This window comes from Paroedura picta, chromosome 18, assembly GCF_049243985.1.
Source record: "Paroedura picta isolate Pp20150507F chromosome 18, Ppicta_v3.0, whole genome shotgun sequence".
Taxonomy (NCBI): domain Eukaryota; kingdom Metazoa; phylum Chordata; class Lepidosauria; order Squamata; family Gekkonidae; genus Paroedura; species Paroedura picta.
This window is the reverse complement of record NC_135386.1, coordinates 6,431,810-6,452,445: the sequence shown is the minus strand read 5'-3', so window position 1 is coordinate 6,452,445 and position 20,636 is coordinate 6,431,810. Positions and strand designations below refer to the sequence as shown.

At 46.7% G+C, this 20,636-nt stretch overlaps 1 protein-coding gene across 2 annotated transcripts in view; it reads right to left on the bottom strand.

Moving 5' to 3' along the window:
- Positions 1–16,628, bottom strand: part of LOC143827651 (tropomodulin-2) — a 30,611-nt gene extending 13,983 nt beyond the window's left edge. Inside the window, exons 1-5 of one of the 2 annotated variants that reach the window (XM_077317375.1) lie at positions 16,412–16,628; positions 11,175–11,367; positions 7,985–8,141; positions 2,200–2,322; positions 648–731 (exon numbers count right to left, since the gene is read on the bottom strand). In XM_077317375.1, the coding sequence (XP_077173490.1) occupies positions 648–731; positions 2,200–2,322; positions 7,985–8,141; positions 11,175–11,300 (490 nt within the window). In that variant the 5' untranslated portion in view covers positions 11,301–11,367; positions 16,412–16,628. Of the gene's footprint in view, positions 1–647; positions 732–2,199; positions 2,323–7,984; positions 8,142–11,174; positions 11,371–16,411 lie in introns of both variants that reach the window. The other variant, XM_077317374.1, reaches the window with a different exon arrangement.
- Between the last annotated feature and the right edge of the window lie 4,008 nt (positions 16,629–20,636).

Below are 20,636 nucleotides of genomic sequence, written 5' to 3'. Positions count from 1 at the left end.
GCTTTCAATATGAATGGAACTTAAAAGTGATTGTGATTAATCTGAGCATTGATTTCAATAGGATTGAAAGGTAACTACCTTCCTTTGTATGAAACCCAAATGTATACTCTCCCTTACCCCCCCCCCACGTCTTTCCTATATTCAATACAGGTTGTCCTCATTTTAGACTCTAACCCAGAATTATAATACTAGCAAGCACAAAGTATGTAATAAATGTAGAGCTGCCTTATAATGAATCAAGCATCCAAAGGGTTATCCTGTTGCCAGAGTCTGAAGCTGTACAGTCCATTTTAACGCCTCGTTCTTCTGCCTGTGTATACAAGGCCTACATCAGACCAACGATGCGCTAGACTAGAACCAAATTCCCAAAGCAAGCTATGATGAATATGGACAGTCTCTCAATGCCACTTACCTCACAGGGTTGCTATGAAGATAAAAGCTGTATTTTATGTCCCCCTGTGTTTCTTGGAGGAAGGACAGGATAAAAAATGAACATAGGGCATCCAAGTAACTTTTTACTTCCCAAAGCAAATAGATTAGTGACACAAAAGTAGCTAAGCAAATATATTCCAGTCTCTGTGTAGCAATTGTGGTCCAATATCTTGGACCAGATGTACACAAGATATTGAAAAGCTGCATCCACTTACTTTTCACAATTTCTTTGCCATCTTTACTGGTTGTTCCCTCATCAAATTTTGGGTTGTTGACCAGGTTGTGCACACCGAGAACAGCTGTAAGCACAAAAGAAACCAACAGAAGTTTAGAACTATAATCATTTTGAAAGAAAGATGCTATTTACAAATTCTCTTGCCCACACACCTGTTCATCATCAGACAATTGCAAACTGAAGATCATGATAGGGTTTGTAAAAGTAATTTTTAAAGGCAACACTAAGGAATGCTTTTTCTGTCCCTAGCCAACTGATGAAAGTAGAATACAGGTTGTTCAAATACAGCGTGTTTAAACTCCCATGGTACTCTAACAGCTGCTCCAAGCATTTTGCATGTTACATGGAGAGTAATTTATAGAAAAAGGAGTGAAGCCCATATCAGCCCACATGCATGTCCTTTTTCAGAGATCCATGGAAGAGAAAGGAAATCAGGATCACATATGCTGTCTCCACCACCCAACGTCCACAAATTCAGCTGGAGATCTAAATAGAAGCTGCAGCATGTATAACTTTCCAGCTATTACCTAGACCTTCCCTCCAGATTTCACCAGTGGTCAGCTATGCTGCAGAAACTGAGGCAGAGAGAACAAAGCTCCTTCCAGCAGACTACTTGGCCAACTACCACCAGGCTCCTTTCTCTCTGACTACCATCAGCTACCAGCCATCCCACAGAAGAAGCTGTAACTAAAGAGAACCTCCACATTCAGAGGCAGTCAGCTTCTGAATCCCAGTGTCAGGAGCAACATCAGGGGAAGGCCTCAGCCTCTATGCCTTGCTGTTGGACCTCCAAAGGGACTGATTGGCCATTGTGTGATACAGGATGCTAGACTAGATGAACCACTAGTCTGATCCACCGAGTCTTTTCTTATGTTAACCTGGACCCTTTTGCCAGAATGATAGGCAATCTGACTATGTATATTCTCTGTATATTCTTCTGGATATTCTGGATATTCTTCTGGATATATTCTGGATATTCTTCTGGAATAAAATGCTGACTATTGGCTCTGTAACAGACAAGGATTCTGCCTTTTCCAGGGTTCCAGATAGCTTAGAAGGAGCCTATGTGCCCAGATTTGAGGACTCAATAACAGAATTCATGGTTAATGAATTAAGCCTAGGAGAGAGGGCAGCAGGAATTGCCCCCGCTCTAAATGTCCAGAAAAACCCAATCCTATGCCACAGCTCATTGACTCTATGTGCCTCTGCCAGCTGCATCACATAGCACAGGGGACCTTCTTGCATTAAGGAGGCAAGATGTGAAAGTGTACACGCAAACGCACAAGAAGCACATCAGAAGTCAAAGACCACGGATTTTAGTTGAAGCAATTCTTCCCTGCCAAGCAAACTCAGACAGCACGAACACAGTGCATGAATGGCGACGGGTGCCCTGCCAGTAGGTAATGGGCCCTGTGGGTGACAGTGCCAAGCAAGCCAAAGAAATTAAGAATGTCTTGAGACAGCTGAAACTGCTGCTAAAATGAGGAAGAAAAGCAAAGCCAGAAATTATAATTAAAGGTTTAGCAACACACCTGCCAGATCATACAGCTCAGTATCAGAAGCGCTGGCCAGGGCTTCTTCCAATTCTGGATCCAAGGTCACCTTCTCCTCTGTGCGGGTTTCTATGGGCTTTTCTTTGGGAACAAATACTTTTCCTTCAATAGATGATAAATAAAGCAAATTGAATATGGTGATAGCCACTAAACGACGTCAGCAATCCTTGGGAAATTAATCAGTTCTATCTGACAAAACCTATTCAGGGGCAGAAGTGAGCAGTACATCCAAAATTTAATCAACAATAATTGAGGAGAGGTCGTGACTCAGAGGAAGAGCATCTGCTTGGCATGCAGAAGGCCCGGGGTTCAATCTTATAAACATGGATAATTTCAAGAGGAAATTGTTTAAACATATGGAACAGAGGTCCATCACTGGCTATTAGCCACAAGATAGGGATGGAATATTCTGTTTGGGGTAGTAATACTATTTATTGTTGGTGCTTGGGGGTCAACTGTGGGAGGGCTTCTGGAGTTCTGGCCCCACTGGTGGATCTCCTGATGGCACCTGGTGATGGCACCTGAGAGCCCATTGGCCTGATCCAACATGGCGTCTCTTACGTTCTTATGTTCTAATCCCTGGCACCTCCAGTTAAAAGGACCAGATAATAGGTGATGTGAAAGATCTTTGGCTGAGACCCTGGACAGCTGCTGACTTTATCTGATTCTGGATACGACAGCTTCATATGTGTTCATTTGTATTCCCAAGTAAATGCTAGCAGCCCCATGTCCAAACATCCCTCCTTGTTCTGCCATTGTTCACACATGCACAGAAAATGCTAATTATTACATTTAGTTGGTTGCCACCATTCATCTGTGAGTGCTGATTTACAAACAGGGACACAGTTTCTCTATGATCATATTTCTCTCTGTATAAACCATACGGAACTGTATTCTAAACATCCAGCTCATGGATCCCAGTTTTAAAAGACCCCACACAGATTCAGACTTTAAGAGAAAAATCCTATCAAAAGCCCTTGAGGAGCAGACTGATGTAATTTATTCCCGTCTTTGTGCCAGATACTTAACATCTGGTTTTTATGACGAGGGTTTCTTAGAGATGTTAAGACTTGGCCTAACTTCTCCCTCTGATGTTACCTCCATTGATTCCGTTGACAGCAGAGCTAGGACAACAACGCTGAACGCTATTCAGTTTCTACTTTGTAGAGAAATGCAGGGACCTGGCAGCTGTTCAAGAAGCGTCCCCCCCATAGGAACTTTCCCACTAGACAGAAGCCTGTAGAAAACCACACAAGCACTCAAGAATTGTTCCCACGGAATTGCGAACTGTGATCCAGAGGGCTCCTGATTTTGCAGAGCAGATGTTTGGTGTGTGAACTAAGCTTACATTATTTTTTCCCCCTTAAGCACAATGTAGGGACCCAGGCTGTCAAATCAGCCAGAGGTGTCCTACAAGGGATGGAGGGATTGGATGAAATCTTCCTTCTACTCTGTTTGTGCTCCTCACCTCTATTTGTTTAGCTCCAGCAGGGGAGGAGGAACTATACCCATAAAAACTGATCTTGGAGAGTATTTTTTTTTAAAGCTGGGAAATGGTGCAAGAAAATGAGTTCAAAGCCTCCCTTCTAAAGAAGTGTTGCTATATAGGGGGCTCTCTCTCTTTGAGGCTACTTTTAAAGTCCAAACACATCTGGATTTCCAGTCACGGATCTCCAACTTCACTTGTACCTTGATGAGCGTCCCAAACCTGGAGCCACTACCTACAACTCGATTCCGTTTTAGTGGCACAGTTGTATGTATTGAAAAGCACCCGTTCTAATTAACTGTTGCCGCATTAGCAAAATAGTCCTATTAAAGGAACTAGCTCCAGCCCGTTCCTAAGAACGGACCTGGAAAGGGTCCCCTCCCCTGGCCGCTTAAGGTGGCTTTGGGCCGCAGCTCGCAGCCAGATCAAGTGGGGCAGGCCTGGGACAGAGCTCCTTAGCACAGGGGTAGTCAACCTGTGGTCCTCCAGATGTCCATGGACTACAATTCCCATGAGCCCCCTGCCAGCAAACACTGGGAGGGGCTCATGGGAATTGTAGTCCAAGGACATCTGGAGGACCACAGGTTGACTGCCCCTGCCTTAGAAGGCTGTCAGCAGGCCCTTTCAGAACAGCTAGACATGCATGGGATCGCACACACTAAACTCTCCCACTATTTATTTCTATCAAGTATTCCAGGAGCTGTGAAATGGTGGAGTTTATGCCATTTGAGACTAGGTAGAGCTCGAACTCTGAGAGTTCAGCATTGCTGCCTTTGCAGTCACTGGCCCAACTGCTCGGCCACAGAATTTCCCATTTGTCATATTAATAAATGCAAATTTGTATCTGCTCTGCTGATTTGTGCACCCGTGATGTCTTCACCTATAGGCCAGCATCCTTCGTTACTTTCTGTAGCTTCCATAGCAGATGCAAAACTCAGTGATCTTCACTGGACCCTAGCCCATAAACAAGCGTATTTCAATCAGGCATTAACTAAACCCATTGTTCTTGGGTTGCAGTGACCCTCAGGTGCAGGTGGGTTGGCCCAGTCTCCAATTCTGTCAACTGCCTGGCAGCTTTTTGGCATGAAAAATGAAATGCATGGAGTATTATTAGACATTTCAGACGTTGCTCTAAAATTACTTTGTAGTTACACCACCTGGAGATACCATATTGTCACCTTAACCAGAATGGTCCTTTAAGTCACTCACAGCTATTCTATGCCTTTGCTCTTCCACAGCTTCCCCTTTCCATTTTCCATTGCCTGTTCCATTTTCCCTTGCCTAGACTACTGTTTTCACACCCCAGACTAAGCTGCTTCAGTACTGCTTTCCTCCATGTAGCATGCCCAGAGCCTCCAGGTGCATAAAAGATCATGCAGGGCTCCAGTTTGGAGGACAAAGTGTTGCACCTTTTCTTCCTGCACCATTTTCCCAATCCAAAATGAGCCCTTGGATTAGCTATTTGCCCCTCTGGGACAAACACAGAGGCAGGGGATTTTTGTTGTTGTTGTCGAGTCACAGCTGATTTAGGGCAACCCCTGGTAGGGTTTCCAGGCCAAGAGGCATTCAGAGGTGGCTTATCTCAGTGGCCTTTAAGGCTCAGGGAGAGCCATAAGTTAGTGGCAGAGCATCAGATTTGCACCTACAAAACCCAAGGTTCAGTTTCCACCATCACAGATGGGCTAAAAAGGTCTCCAAAGCAGGTTTTCAGAAACGGCCGGGCCTGTCCTGAGATCTTGGAGAGCTGCTTGCCAGTCACAACAGATGATGTTGGATTAGAGGGGAAACTGACCTGACTCGGTAGAAGGCAGCTTAAAAACAAAAACTCAGAATTCCCCTGCTGTTTAGCCACTTGTGTTTTATTTACAGAAACAAAGCTTGAGGTTTGAGCCTAGGCCTTCTCCATTTTAGTCCTGCATTCTAACTGATCAGCCCCATTGGCTCTGCCACCAGATATGATAGATAAGGGGACAAAGGACGAGGCATGGTGTCTTTACCTAAGGCTAAATGGTGCCTTTGTGGCTGAGACGAGATTTGAATCAGGGATTTTCAAGCACACACGCTTAGCCACTATAGTAAATTAGCTCTCTAGACACACAGTTTCCTGAGGCCATGGTTTTCAAAGTGTGAAATAATCCTTTCTAAGAAGACATGAGCAGTTGCTAGGAAATATCTTAAATTCCTTCCTGATTCTACTGTCTCCCTACAAAACTTTGGCATTCACTACACACACACACACACACACACTCCTCCCTTTCTTGCTTCACAACATGATTGAAACCATGCAGCCAGCTTTTGTCATATATAAAGCACCACCCCAAGCAACTGAATTTTCCATCTTTCAGCCAGTTGGTTGACGTTAGATAGTTCTTTTGTTCAAGAATTCCCCAGTGCAGCAATCCATTTTAGACAAAAGGCAAATTGACTGGGTTAGGGGTGGGGGAAATAGCTAACTGCACATTTTTCCAGGAAGAGTTAGAGGGGCTGGAATTTAATGTCAGGTCTCTGATACTCTTTCCACTTCCTTCCCACTGACGAGTTACACCGAACTCGGGCTTTACTCCAATGTAAGAGTTGGCATGCGTGGGTTGTTGTATAAGACATTTAGCCCACATGTGAGGAATCAAATCTTTTGCTCTGCATAATCTGGAAGCATTTTCTCTCCATTTTCCTTCCCTGTTTCAGATCAGTCATGCTTATTAGGCTCCTCACTTTACCTACAAGCGTGTCTTGGAACAGAAGTTAAGCATTGCAGATTTGTTTTGCTGCCCCCTGCTCCTATGTCTTTAATAGCACCTTGCTCTACAAGAGCTGTCCAATTCAGACTAAATTGGCAATTTTCACTGCTTCTTCCTGCCTGTAGCCCTGGTGACTGAGGGGAACCTCCACATTCAAAGGCACTAATCCTCTGAATCCCAGAGCCAGGAGGCAAATCAGGGCCTTAGCTCTATGTCCTGTTGTTGGCCCTCCAGAGGAACTGGTTGGACTAGATGCTGGACTAGATGGACCACCGGTCTGATCCACCATGACTTATAACTGGCAGTCGCAAAGCAAATGAATACATATACAGCAGGCAAGGAACACTCTGCAAGGCATAATTGGTACATGCCCATGTGCTCCATCAGTGATTCTTGGTGTGAGAGTAGGGCTACTGTCTATATGCAAGTTTCCCTGTTTTCTTCTGTGTAATGTTGAGTATGGCTCTCAGATGGCTCAGGGTAAGAATACCCTCCCCTCCCAGTGAGAAAGGACTGGGAGGGGAGGATATTTATAAGATGCAGACTAGTCTTGACTTCTCTTTAAAGTGCATCTCCTATCCCCTCCCTGCCTTAAAATGTAAATTAGGGCTGTAGAGCCTGTTTCTGATTTATATTTCAGCTACTAAAAGTGGTGAGGCACCTGTTGGTCAACTAGAGCTCTTGAAATTTCGTGCACATGTAGGCCAAGGAACTGGGATAACCAGGAAAACCCCGAAAACCGAACACTTGTTTTTCTCGTCCTCAGAATAAAGCCCACAGTGGTTGAAGTCTCTCCAGACCATTCAGAAAGATGTTTTTTTGGCAAACACCCTGATTCCTAGATAAGTGAGGGAGACGAGACATTTTTAAACTTGTCAAAACTTGGGGAATGGAGATCACTTGCTAATAGAAGCTGGAACGAGGAAGCCAAGCCAGGCATATGGAGGAATGATAGGAAGTGTTGAATCTTGCCAAAGGGGACAAAGGATATATAGCCATGCTTAAAGAATGCAGACTTCCTTTGCTGGCTCATAGTCGCCACTATGTTGGGTGGTTGTAGCGGGGATTAAGAGGTTAATGAACACATCCTGAGAACAGGATTTTTCCCTCACCTAAGTGTCTTGCCCAGGGCTGTGCAACCAAGTCAAAAGTGTCTTTTTTACTCTTGTTTTGTGCCCTGCAAGGGAATTAACCCCTACAATTCCAAGGAGACGGCCTGGAAGATTTAATGAGCCAGTGTACAGTGGGCTGTGTTCTACTCAGGGGGGGGGGGTCTCAAGGGGTCCAGGTCCGATCTTGAGAAGCACTGCAGAAAAACTAGGACAAAACACGCACATGCACACAAACTGTGGTGTAGTTGGCTTCTGAACTGGTGGGCAAACCACAGGCTAAACTAGCAATTTATCTAGGTTGGTTTACACAAGTTGCACATAAAGCCCTGTAATTTGGCATTTTAATCTTCAGTAGGCGCCCAGCTAGCTTGAATTGCTTTGTTCACATCTCCCATCCTGTCAAGCATGCTTGAAGAGGAACGGTTTACCTTTCTTTTCTCCAGTAAAAGGCACACAGTCTTCCCTGTCTTTGTGCTCCAGGGCTTGCTTCTCCAAATAGGACAGGAGTCTTTCTCTGTCAAAGGGCCCCGTGGCAGATTTATTAGTCTGGTCCTTTTGGCGGAAGCCTGCTGGCAGAAGTGCATTCTACCCAATCAAATGTGAGAGACAGAAATGGTCATGGAATAAGCCGTTCCCACAGGATCTGTAATTTCCTTCCCAGACCCACTATCATCATGGGTCAAATACAGTGAGTTATTCTTACTGGTGACCAGGGTTCGCAACGGTCATCCCCATTAGTCTCCTGATAAGATCAGCCCATGGGTTAGAAGTTAAGAGGTAAAATGACCACCCAAATTCTCCTCTTCCCCACATCTGGTAGTTTCATCAGTTCTCATCAGTTCACTGGGCCATGCTGTCTTCCCCTTTTGAAGCATGAGTAGCAAGCCACACACATCCCCGGAGGTCATCTGGCCTCTAGTGATAGGAGAGACACATGGTGTCTCTGTCATCTGGACCACTGGACTGCGAGAGCCAGCATGGTGGTGTGGCTAAGAGCAGTGGTCTCTAATCTGGAGAACCGGTTTGGTTCCCCACTCCCCCTCCATCCGGCTGAGTGACCTTGGGCCAGTCACAGTTCTCTCAGCCTCACCTACCTCATGGGGTGCCTGTTGTGGGGAGAGGAAAGGAAGGTGATGGGAAGCCACTTTGAGACTCCTTTGGGTAGCTCTTCGGCTCTTGTCATCTTACACCTGCTCTGCAGAGCTTCTCCCTCAACCCATAGCTGCCCCACCAATAGGCATTCTTTAGCGTTGGAAGGCCTTGGGGTGGGATGCAGACTGGGGAGGCAAAATTCCCAAGGCTCAAGCCAGCGGTAGGGTCCCTGAAGCTGGATCTCCATTTATCGTCCTTCTAGTATAGTTCTGCGCTGCAGTGACTAGGGGCACAGGGAATGCAGAGCCCGGTAAACAGCCATCAGTTTGCTCTAGGGCAGGGGTAGTCAAACTGCAGTCCTCCAGATGTCCATGGACTACAATTCCCATGAGCCCCTGCCAGCGGACATTGGCAGAGGCTCATGGGAATTGTAGTCCATGGACATCTGGAGGGCTGCATTTGGACTACCCCTGATCTAGGGTATTTTTCTGCCGGGTTTACTCCAAGGAAGCAAACACTTGCATATCCTACTAAACTCATTGGCCAGGCCAGTGCAGGAAGCAAGGCAAGACTAAGCTGCACAGCTCATGTCTTCTCTTTCCTACATCTTTCTATTTCATTTTGCACTCTTCCTTTCATGATGTGCCTTCAGTTCCCCCCATTATCTGCCAGTCGTGGTCTCAACTCTTTCTCATCCCTGGTTGGCAAGCTATGGTGTACTTAATTGTAGTATAACAGCAAACCCTTGTTAATGTTATTAAAAGAAGCAGGGGGTGATATTTCCTTATGTTCTATCAAAGAAATAAGAGGATGTTTCCCTCCTCACTTTATATGCATGCTAATATAATGTTAATCTGTTTTAGTAGTTACATGTGATAGAACTCGCCCCAATTAGATTTAATTACATTTTATTCAGGCAGCAGGTTGTTGTAGTATTAATGGGACTTCTCACATCCCTTATGAAATGCTACTTTGATACTACAGACAGTAATCTACATGTTATATGACAAATTACAATCGTTTTTAGAAAATGTGTCAGTGAAATCCCAGTACTTCTCATCCAGCACCACTACATAGTAAATATCCCCCTACTACAAAGATCCAGCTGGGTCACCGTGTTGATCTGAAGCAGCAGGGTCCAGGGGCGCCTTTAAGACCAACCAGGTTTAATTCTGGGTATAAGCTTTTGTGTGCCTGCACATTTCTTCAGATAAACATGATTAGGTTAACCTCAATTAGATTTCTCACTGATTTAATTACGAAAGCTTTATTGTGATATGTAGTTTTTGTGAACTACAGCCCAATTCAGCAGATGTCAGAAGGGTGTCTGATTTTGATACACATGTGTACAAATGTAAAATTACAAAATTAGACACGTGGTATGGATCAGGGTCATACCAGAAGGGGGAGTGGAATCTTTGCCAAGGGCCCATGGTGTACTGCAATCTCAACAGCACTGCATACAGGGAACTCACAAGCCTCATTCTCTGTGCCTTTGCCTACAGAGGCGATGCAGGTCGCAACCAGAGACAGGGATTTCTGAGTCCTGGCACCTCCTTTGTGGAACACCCTTCTCCTTGAGGCTTGCTTGGTGCCTAGACAGCTTTCATGTCAGTGCCGGGCCAAAATGTTTCTGTTTGTCCAGGCTTTCAATTAAGGGGCTGATTAAAAAACAACAACAATAACACTATTCTGAAAACTGCAATTTTAAGCTGCCTGTAATCTAGTTTTTACGATTTTCTGCAGGGCTGCTTTTTGAATGCAGGTTTTTAATATCTTTAAATGTTCTGCCTTGGGCAGATTCCTGGAGAGGCAGCATACAAATGTTCCAAGCAAATGAATAGTAGGGACATAAGTATAGTTGATGAAGCATATACACAAAAGTCTTTATTTCAGATTTTGACCTCTTTTTAAAAGATCTTAAGTCACAGGGCTCGGAAAAGATCTTGCCTAAGCTACAATACTGGCCAAAGTAGATCAAACGTCTTTTTCATTTAGGGATGCCAGCCTCCAGGTGGGACCTGGGTCTCCCTCCGAATTACAGCTCATCTCCTGGCAACAGAAATCAGTTCCTCTGGAGAAAATGGCTGCTTTGGAGGGTGGACTCCATAGCATTTTACTCCAATGAGGTTCCTCTCTGCCCCAAATCCCGCCCACTCGCAGCTCCATCCCCAAATTCTCCAGGTATTTCCCAACCGAGAGCTGGCAACTCTAATTTCAAGATCAATAGGCTTCATTTATTCCTGAGCCTTCCTGTGATCTGTGGATTGATCCAGAGCTCTGCACAGCTTTCTCCCTCACCCTGTAACAAGCAGGAAATTACACTAAGCAGGCAGATGTAGGCCTATTTCTACAACTTACTGCAGTTTCCAAATCCAGCTTTTCCAGCCACAAAGTCTGGGTTATTTCAGGGCAGATTGTTTTGTTTTAATTCTAAATATACACCGCCCTGATACTTTGTACGTGCCCCTTTGAGCCTTTCCGAAGATTTTGGAATGCGATTCTGCGGCTTTGTTTAATACACACCTCTGGATCCAGGTCATCAAGCACACTTTCGAGCTGTTTCAGCTCATCCTCTGAGAGTTTGCTGAGGATTTCGTCTTCGTTGATGTTCTTGTATTTCTCTAACTCTTTCCGGAATGGTACCGACATGGCTTCTTCTAAGCGGCGTCCCGTGACGTTTGCTTGCCCACCATCCGGGGATCAATCTTCTGAATCCCTGCTAAGAATGAATAGTTCTGTGAACAGTTGTTTGCTCAAGTTACAGAAAGGGCTTACTGGAAACAATTTAACCTTTTTACACATTTGCTCTACTTATTTCAGAGATCTCGGGAAGAATCCACACCAGTGACTTAGAGCTAGAAGTTCAGCTGCAAGGCAGGACCTGGGAAAGTAGGGGAGCTGATTAGAGATGCCGTGCAGCATTTAGCAAAAAATAAAGAACAGCTTAGGTTAAAAAGGAATGGGATAGCGGGCATAGAAACCTTGAGCCAGGTTTTTGAAAGCATCTTATTGCAGTGACGAATTATATACATACGCTTCCAATAAAAGCCGCAGCATGCCAGTTCTTTTGTGTTTGTAAAAACATCCTAAAAATAACAGTCACAAAATTGTTTCTTCATCAAAGGCCCACACAGCCGCTGAACACATTTCAGTCGTTGGTCTTCTTTGGCGGCTTGTGTCTAAGATTCCATTACAGAGCACATCTGATGATCCCTCCCAGCACACAGAGCTGTCCACTCGTTTGATATTATTCAAGTGTGAATCCTCCACCTCCTCATCCCCATATCATTTTAAAGATCACTTTAAAACTTTGCCTTATGCACAAATACGCAATGGACCCAAATGATGGCATTACATATCTATTTGCGTGTGGGTATAAAGTGCCATCAAGTTGCAGCCAACTTATGGTGATTCGCTAGGGTTTCCAAGGCAAGGCATATTCAGCGGTGGTTTGCCATTGCTTTCCTTTGAGCCGTAGAGTTCTTTGGTTCTCTCCCATCCAATGGGAAGCTGACCCTACTAAGCATCCAAGACCTGGCAAGATCAGGCCAGCCTGTGCCATCCAGGTCAAGGTATGCATACACACACACTTAAAAAAAAAACCATTCCATTCTATTTTCACAGGTAAAATGAACAGCCACGGATAACTTCTAGGCTACACGTCATAGGAACGGTTGAGTCCAATTCAAGCCTCTGTCAATGGGGGTGAAGAGAAACGTAACTTCTAACAGGAGTGGGCTTTTTGGCTGTAGGATGAGTATAGCTTCTCCTCCTCCCCTGCAAAGTCCATTCCTGCTTGCCTGGTTTGAACCCTGAGCAGCCAGTGTCGAGGGGCAATTTGTAGAGGGCTTCGTATCAGTGTTCACCAATTCATCTAGGCTAGGCATTCCATCTAGAAATTCTGCCAGAAATCTTTGTCTAGGGGCAAGAATATAGCAGGCAGCAAAATGGAAAACAAACAAGGCGGTCTACTGCCCAAAGGCCAAAGCTCACACCTCCGTTGTGAAGAACCGAAAGGTTAGAACACAACAGTGAATCGCCCTTCCTTGGTGGCCATCACTCAATTCAGAAAGCGGGTACAAGGGCATTCAACACTGCCCTTCTGTCCTTCACACCTGCACAACAACAGTTGGAGTCCGAGATAAGCCGAAAAGCACTTTTAAGTGGCACATTCAGCCTAGAGGTCTTTGCCTGCTGTCCCCCTAGAGAGGCAGATGGAAGTAATTAAAAGTGGAGAGTCCAAATCTTCGTTTGTGAATCAGCCTGTGCTAAAAAACAACAGCCCAAGAGAATTAATATAATCCGCTGCCATTTTCTGCTGCTAAACTCCAGCATTAGTGTTGCAAAAGCCGAGTTGATCCATATTACAGCCAAAGCTACCCTTGTGAGCACTATTTTCTTTTCTTTTTTTTCATTTTAAAGAGAAGCTTTCTGGAATATTATATTCAGGCTGCTAACAGCCAAACTGGGAGATGGGAAATCACATCTGGACTAAATCTTCAAGAACTTCTTTTTTAAAAAGAATCTAAATAATCGATACCTTAGCATAAATATAATTAAGTGCTAGTCCTCCAGACAGCAGTCCTTGCTGGGGCTAAAAGGCTTTAGAGAAGATTATGGCTTTTCAGAAACGTATTAAACGGTTTGTAGGCTTTCATTGCACTTTAATAACATTTCCAGATAAGTCAAAACAAACCTGACTCGAGAGAGATGGGGGAGCAGGCCATGTGCAGCTGAAGAGCTCCCACCCTGCAGGGCTCCTTAGCTCTGCCAGTTCCTTAATAAGTGAAAGGCCTCTCATAGCAAGCAAGGTCTGTGGGGGATATGGGTGCCAACCTCCAGGTAGGACCTGGAGTTCTGGAATTACATCTCCAGACCACAAGAGGTTGTTTTTGGAGGGAAGACTTTATGGCATCACATCCTTGCTGAGCTCTCTCCCTTTCCCAGACTCCACCTTTCACAAGCACCGCCCCCAAAAGTCTAGGAATCTCCCAATCTGCAGGAGACTCCCCTATTGAAGGGAAGTCTAGGCAGGGATCTCAGCTATGCTGCTGCTGGAGGTACAAGGGCACACTGCATCCCCCAAAGAGTGGGAGGCAAAGTGTCAGTCAATAGCCTCTGCTCCCATTACTTTACCCTTCTGTCTTTATTATTCAACAACCTCATTCATGTGGATATGAATGGGCAGAGTTTTGGACCTCCCAGTCCACTTCCGCACTGTTTTCTTTCAATCGCTTTGCTCTTCCCATTCCCCCAATGGGCTTCATGCTGTATTCAGTCATTAGAGTTCTAAAACGCTATAGCAATATAGCATCTACTGATTAAAAAAAAAAAAAAACAGCAGAAAGCCTCCAGAAGCATGGGAAGGCAGAAGGAGGGGACACGTGAGTTCCTGACACCCCTCATGGTGGGTATTCCGCCACTACTGCGAATGCTTCTGCAATCGCTGTACCCATGAGTGACCAAAGCATCATGATTTAAAGTTTCCTACAAAGAGGGCTGCCAAGAGCCACTGGTATCCCAGACAGAGATTTCCTGTGGGCCCCTCTTCACATTCAGAAGAACACACACAGTAGTCTTCATTAGAACAGAGGGTAGCAGCTCATCTGCTCAGCAGCGCCCTTCAGGGTGACCCAGGCCTCTGGAATTTTGGACCACTATTCCTCCCGGCCTGGCAGCCTTGCGTACAAGAAAACCTCTGCACAGACGCGCACACAAATCAAAACTAGGAAACGCTCTCCGTCAGTTGCCCATTGCCATCCTTACAATAACAGTTTCTGTTCAGAAAGACCCTCTGTTCCAAACGGCAACAAAATGCATGTTGACCAAGGTCACCGTCCTGGAATCGCATCTTCAGGGAGCGCCCCACATTGTACGAATCACTCCTCCCTTCCCCTCAACAGAGATAACACAAGAAGACAGACGGGTTTCCTTGAATTGGCACCGTCGGCACACACCCTCGTGAGAAACGCAGAGCACAAGAAAGATAATTCCCATAATGTCCCCGCTGCTCCAGTCTAATGAGCACAGGCCACTTAAAAGCCAACCACTTCCTGGGTCCCTGAGAACAGTAGTCATCCATAGACACTCTCCAACGGGGATGGAAGAAGACTCTCTCTAGGGCAGCAAGTAATGTGAAGTGACAGGCAGCCATAATGATGGGTGCAGAAAAACTCACACCCACTCCGGTTTGCTGGTGCGTCTGTATGCACGCTCGCTTGCTCAAAGTCGCCTAGTAGGCTTCACGGCTAAGCATGGGACAACATGGTGCATTCAGACATTTTTGCTCCCATTCTGTCACAGGTGATTTCTCAGATACACTTCTTTGTACAAGGGCGTTCTGTGGCAGCTGATAATATTTTTACTGTGGTACGTTTGGCCTGAAAAACCCCCATAAAGCAGCTGCAGCGTGATGACACTTTCCACCTAAATGCTTCATTCTGACCACGGTTCAATGCTGTCAACTACTAGGTAGTCGATGAAGTGTATATATTTTTAATGCAGTCCTCAGCTAACGGCTTGGAGGTCGCCACGTTCTGAGCGGAGGGGACGGGGGCTGAACCTGGAAACTCATGTGCACAAAGCCCGTTTCCCCAACGAGCTGTGAAACCGGACCGCAGCCGCCAAAGATTTCAGGTGAAGATTAAACCGCTTAACGCTTTGCCGATCATCTGCTCTGACCCTCATCATTTCTCATAAGAATGCTTTCTTCTAAATGTGGCTGGAGAGAGGCAGGAGGTTCCTTAATGCGCAGGATCGCAGGCTGCCACATTGGAAGGGGGAGTCGGAAGGAAGCCTGCCTCGTAATAGGCTGGCTGCTTACTCTGAGAGCATCTTGTGTTCTCCCGCAATGCTGGCATGGTGCTTCCTTCTCTCACCCCGTCCTTTCCCATTCTTTCCCACTAAGCTTGTCGCGCTCCTCCTGCCGTGCGTCTTTTGGCACAGACATCTGGCCGGCTGGACTTCTCCCGATCTTAACCTCTGCTGCTGGTTACACAACTGCAGCCTAGCCTGCTGGGGCGGGCTGCAGTGTGCATGTGGGTGGGTGGGGTCGGGGATAAATAGGTTGTCATCTGCTAAGGATGCTTGGGTGGAGAGACCCCTGTCTCCGCGTGGGAGGGAAGCCGGCCCCCACGCCAACTGGACTCCGTTCAGCCCCTTCCCTTCTCCTCTCCTCCCACTCAACCATTTTTTTAAAGCAGATCTTCCGATTTTAGAAACGTGACATCACCGGGTTCTCCTTGGATAGGAGGCTGCCACTGGAACCCAGGCACGGATTCACACCCACCGCCGCCCAGAGATTGTCAAAAGGCAGGCAGGGATTCCAGAAGGCGGAAGCCTTTTGCAGAATTTGTTTTTGTAAAGGCTCCTCGGCCGCCTTCAAGGCTAACTGGCGCATTTGTGACCTTAAAAGCGTGCATTAAAGACTAGAGCATAACAGCAGCACCGCCAGCATCCCGACGGCCCCATCCCCTCGCGTTATCCTCATCGCCAGGCCGGCCAGCACGGCTGCCCTGCCCGGAGCATCCCTCTGTTTCCGTGGCAGCAGCCGCCGCCGCTGCTAGGCGAGCCCGGGCCGCTCCTCGGCGCCACAAGCGGGCATGGCCGGGGATGCTGGCGGCGCGGGGGATGGAGCGCCCAAGGCACGGCTGTGGCCGCAGAGCGCTGGCGGAGATGCGCGCCGCTCCCGGGCATCCTGCGGGCAGGGAGGCGGCTGGCGGGCACGCCTCTAGGGCGGGGAGGGGCGCTCGCAGGCTTACCTGTGCGCTTTGCCTCTCGCAGCGGGAAGGCACGAGTCAGTGGGTCGGCCGCCTCTCCCGCTCTCTGCCTTCGGTCCAGCCTCCCCCAAAACACAGGGCTGTCAACAGGCAGGTCGCGCTCCAGGCAGGCGGCCGCGCAGCCTCAATCTCGTCCTGCGTGCGGAGCACTGTGGGACTCGTAGTTCTAAAGCGGCGCATGCAGAGCCGCCCGAGGTCTCTGGCGCCGTTCCAGCCGCATCCTCCTCCAAGGGAGGGCGGCCCGCCTCCGCTTCCTGGCGAGCCTTTGGACCTTAAGCCATTCCATCCGAGGCAGAACGTCTCTGCATCATCTCTGCGCCTAGAAAAGCTGAACCTGTTGAGTTTCCACCCAGGCCGCCTGAGGTCAGGCGGTTTGCGTGTGGGAAGGGGAGCTAGGGCAAGCAGGTGGGTGGTGCTTGGTGACATGGGGGCCAGGGGCTCTGCAGAGAAATGACTGCCTGTGAACTGCACCCCCCCCCCTCCCATCTGACATCCCGAGGCCAGTGGCAAAGGGGGTGGTCACCTTGGGCCACAAGTCCCTTAGGTCATCCCCACTATCAGGAAGGTGGGACAGAGGACTGGCACCCATTGGGGATCTCCAGCATCTCTCTTAGACAGGCCAGCGGCCATAACAATCACTTTTCTGAGTTCCAGATGTATTTAGGGCAAAAGAGCATGTCTTATTGGAAGGGTTGCAACGTTTGAATTGTTGCTATTGTTAATCAGCCTACATCCTTTTCAGTGTCTATGAAATGGGACCAACCTGCTGAAAGTAAGTCGTTCAGGGTGTAGCCAAGTCCTTCTTGGAGAGAAGTTCCCCCTGTCCCCGGGAACCCTGTATAGACTGCCTTGAGCTTCATGACAGAACATGAAATATAAATGAAATCAATAATTGCAAATTAATGAATTGATAATGCAGAAGGAACTCCTATGGCTGAGCAGTGTTTCGGACATCTGAAGCTGCTGAGTTGCAGTGAGTCAGAGGCCAATGACCCATCTGGTAAAGAAGTCCCTATTGCAGAAATTCCTAGCCAGGGCTCTGTAAGAGTTCCCTGGGGCTTCCCCAGCCTTTCCACTATATCCTGCCCTAATGAACTTGGCCACAAGCTATTCCTGGCATTACCATGAAAGCAGAGAACCACCCACTTCCAATGAAAGGAGGTGGAGCCTGGACACCTACTCCTGCTTTAAACCACCTCCTTTTTCTCCTCCCAGTACTCTTCAGGCATGGCAGGGAAGCATGGCTAGTTGACATCACTTCCTGCCTGGTTCCGGGCCTCCACAAAGCCTGAACAATGTTTCAGAAATTCCTCCAGAGTCAAAAGTTTTTAAAAGGCTGGGACAGGTGATGTCTCTCTGAGATTTCAAGCTGAGTAAGATTTTCCTAGAATCCACCACCTGAAGTCTTTTCCCTGGTGATGCTAGGGATTAGACCAAGGACATCCTGAACATTAGACATGTACACTCCCATTCAGTCACACTCCACTGATTATTCTAATGCATTACAAATGTTATCCATATAACATTTGGGCTGATCCTGTTTTGAGCAGGGGGTTGTTGGACTAGATGGCCTGTATGGCCCCTTCCAACTCTATGATTCTATGATTCATATAGCAATCCGCCAGTTTGGTGTAGTTGTTAGGAGTGTGGAATCTGGCACGCTCCCCCACATGCAGCCAGTTTTGGGCTCGCCACGGCATTGATAAGGCTGTTCTGACCGGGCAGTGATATCAGGGCTCTCTCAGCCTCACCTCCCTCACAGGGTGTCTGTTCTGGGGAGAAGAAGGGAAGGCAAATGTAAGCCACTTTGAGACTCCTTTGGGTAGAGAAAAGCAGCATATGAAAACCAATTATTATTATTATTATTGAGATGAAAGCAATTACTCATAAAGCGAATTAGGTTTATGCTATAAGAACTACAACAGTTCCATTCAAACAGCATCATGAGACAACCTCAGGGTCACACCATTGATCCATCCAAATATTTTCCTTCTGAAAGCATTGCATAATAGGGCACATCCAAAACATATGCTTAAAACCTGCATGCCCCGGTAGCAGTTCCATTTCTCAGATGAACCCACACGTCAAACCAGACTGGTAAGCATCAAAGCAATCTTCCCCTTTCATTTATGCATAATGAGCCATGCATTCATTTAATTAAACACTGCACATCTTTATAGCATCACGTTATAAATGACATGATTGTAAGGGAGATATTGAAATATAACATCTAGGACTAGGATATATGAAAATGCGTTTCATTTCTGTCATCACCCGTGGAAATTTTGAAGCATCAGCTGTTTAGGAGGACGTTTCCACACCAAAGCCTTGAATTTTGCTTAGTGCTCCAAATGCCAGTGGAACACTGATGTGTAGTATATGGATTGTGTGCCAGTCCCTAGTTGTTTGCTTGTTTGTTTCTGAAAGCTTTTTACGCTAAGCCGCCAGGCTCCCAGGACAAAGTGAAATAGAATCAATTCAAATAGAATCAATTTAGCAGCACACAAACAACAACCGTCAAAATTAAAACCATTAATAAATTCACTAGACTTGGAGAAGGAAGGGAAAAAATGAAGAACAACCATGAGAACACCATTGTCTCTGGTAGCCATCCACCTCCTGTATTCTAAGGTGTTGGCACACAACGGAAGAGCCAGCAAAAGGTCCATTTTGTCATGCAGGAACAGGGTTTTTTTATTGCACTAAGTTATTTAAATGTGTTTATCCTCCTCTTGCCATAACAATGACCTATTGTGGATAGGTGTTTTCCCTCGCTTTCACTGTGCATGTCCATCAGGTTTTCTTTTTCTTTCTGCATTTCCCCTTGCTTTCATTTTGCATATCCATCTAGTTTTCTTTTTTATTTTGCATTGATTTTCCTCCCTCCAGTGCTCACTCGTTTTCCGTTCACTGTTTCCCTGGATTTTCTGAAAGTCATTTTGTGGTGGTTTCCCCCTTGCTTTGTTCCCAAGCTGAAGGTACCGTATTTGTCGGTGTATAAGACGACTGGGCGTATAACACGACCCCCCAACATTTCCACTCAACATATGGGCCACTATGGGCAACTATGTCTATCCCAACTGAAGTGCACCCGGCGTATAAGACGACCCCCCCCCCCACTTGGAGGCATGTTTTTCAGGAGGAAAAAGTAGTCTTATACACCAGCAAATACTGTAATTCAAAAGCATACAGATTTCCTCTCTCTTGGAGGCCACTCCTACCCACCCACATTGAAGTCACTCCTCCTACTCTGGATCTTCCGCTACCCTCCTCCTTTCATTGATGTACAAGCTCCATTGTTGCTCACATTTTCCATCTGTTTTATTCGGGGGAGGGAGTTTACAGGTGGGTTGAGTCGAGCAGTGTGACTTTATGATAGCAGCTGAGTGCACTTGAGTTGGTAGTGCCCGCCCCGCCCAACATGCAAATGAGTACTCAAGCCAGTCCCCATAGCAGGATCCTGGTGGATTGGTAGCCTCCCACCCTCGGCCCAGGCTCCTACTTGGCACTGGGGACTGCTGAAGGATCAAATCTAAATGTAGGAAATAGGTTTATTTGCATATAATGATGAGCATCACATGACATGTTAAATGCCATCAAGGTATTTGGGCTTCTAGCAACCCTACCAATTAATATCCTCCATCAGGCCGTGCAAAAGGGCTTCACAAAATGGCTCCACTGAGGTCCCGCCCTGCCCCTAATCCCACTCACTCTCAGTTCCACCCCCAAAGTCTCCAGGTATTTCCCACCCCAGGGCTGGCAACCCTACAACCTCCATGTGGGGCCTAGGAATCTCCAGGAATTACAGCTGATCTGCAGATGACAGAGATTGGTTCCCCTGAAGGAAACGGATGCTCTGGAGGGTGGACTTTATGACATTATGCCCTGCTGAGAACCCTCTAAACCAGGGGTAATCAAACTGCGGCCTTCCAGATGTCCATGGACTACAATTCCCATGAGCCCCTGCCAGCATTGGGAATTGTAGTCCATGGACATCTGGAGGGCCGCAGTTTGACTACCCCTGCTCTAAACCCCCTGGTTCTACCCTGGAATTTTCTATGGCCTAGTTAACAACTCTACCAGTGACAGATCTTTTCCATTCAGGTGGGTAGCTTTGTTGGTCTGAAACGACAGAATAATATTCGAGTCCAGTGGCAACAAAATTTCACTCAAGATAAAAGCTTTCCTGTGTGTGACCACTGAGGAA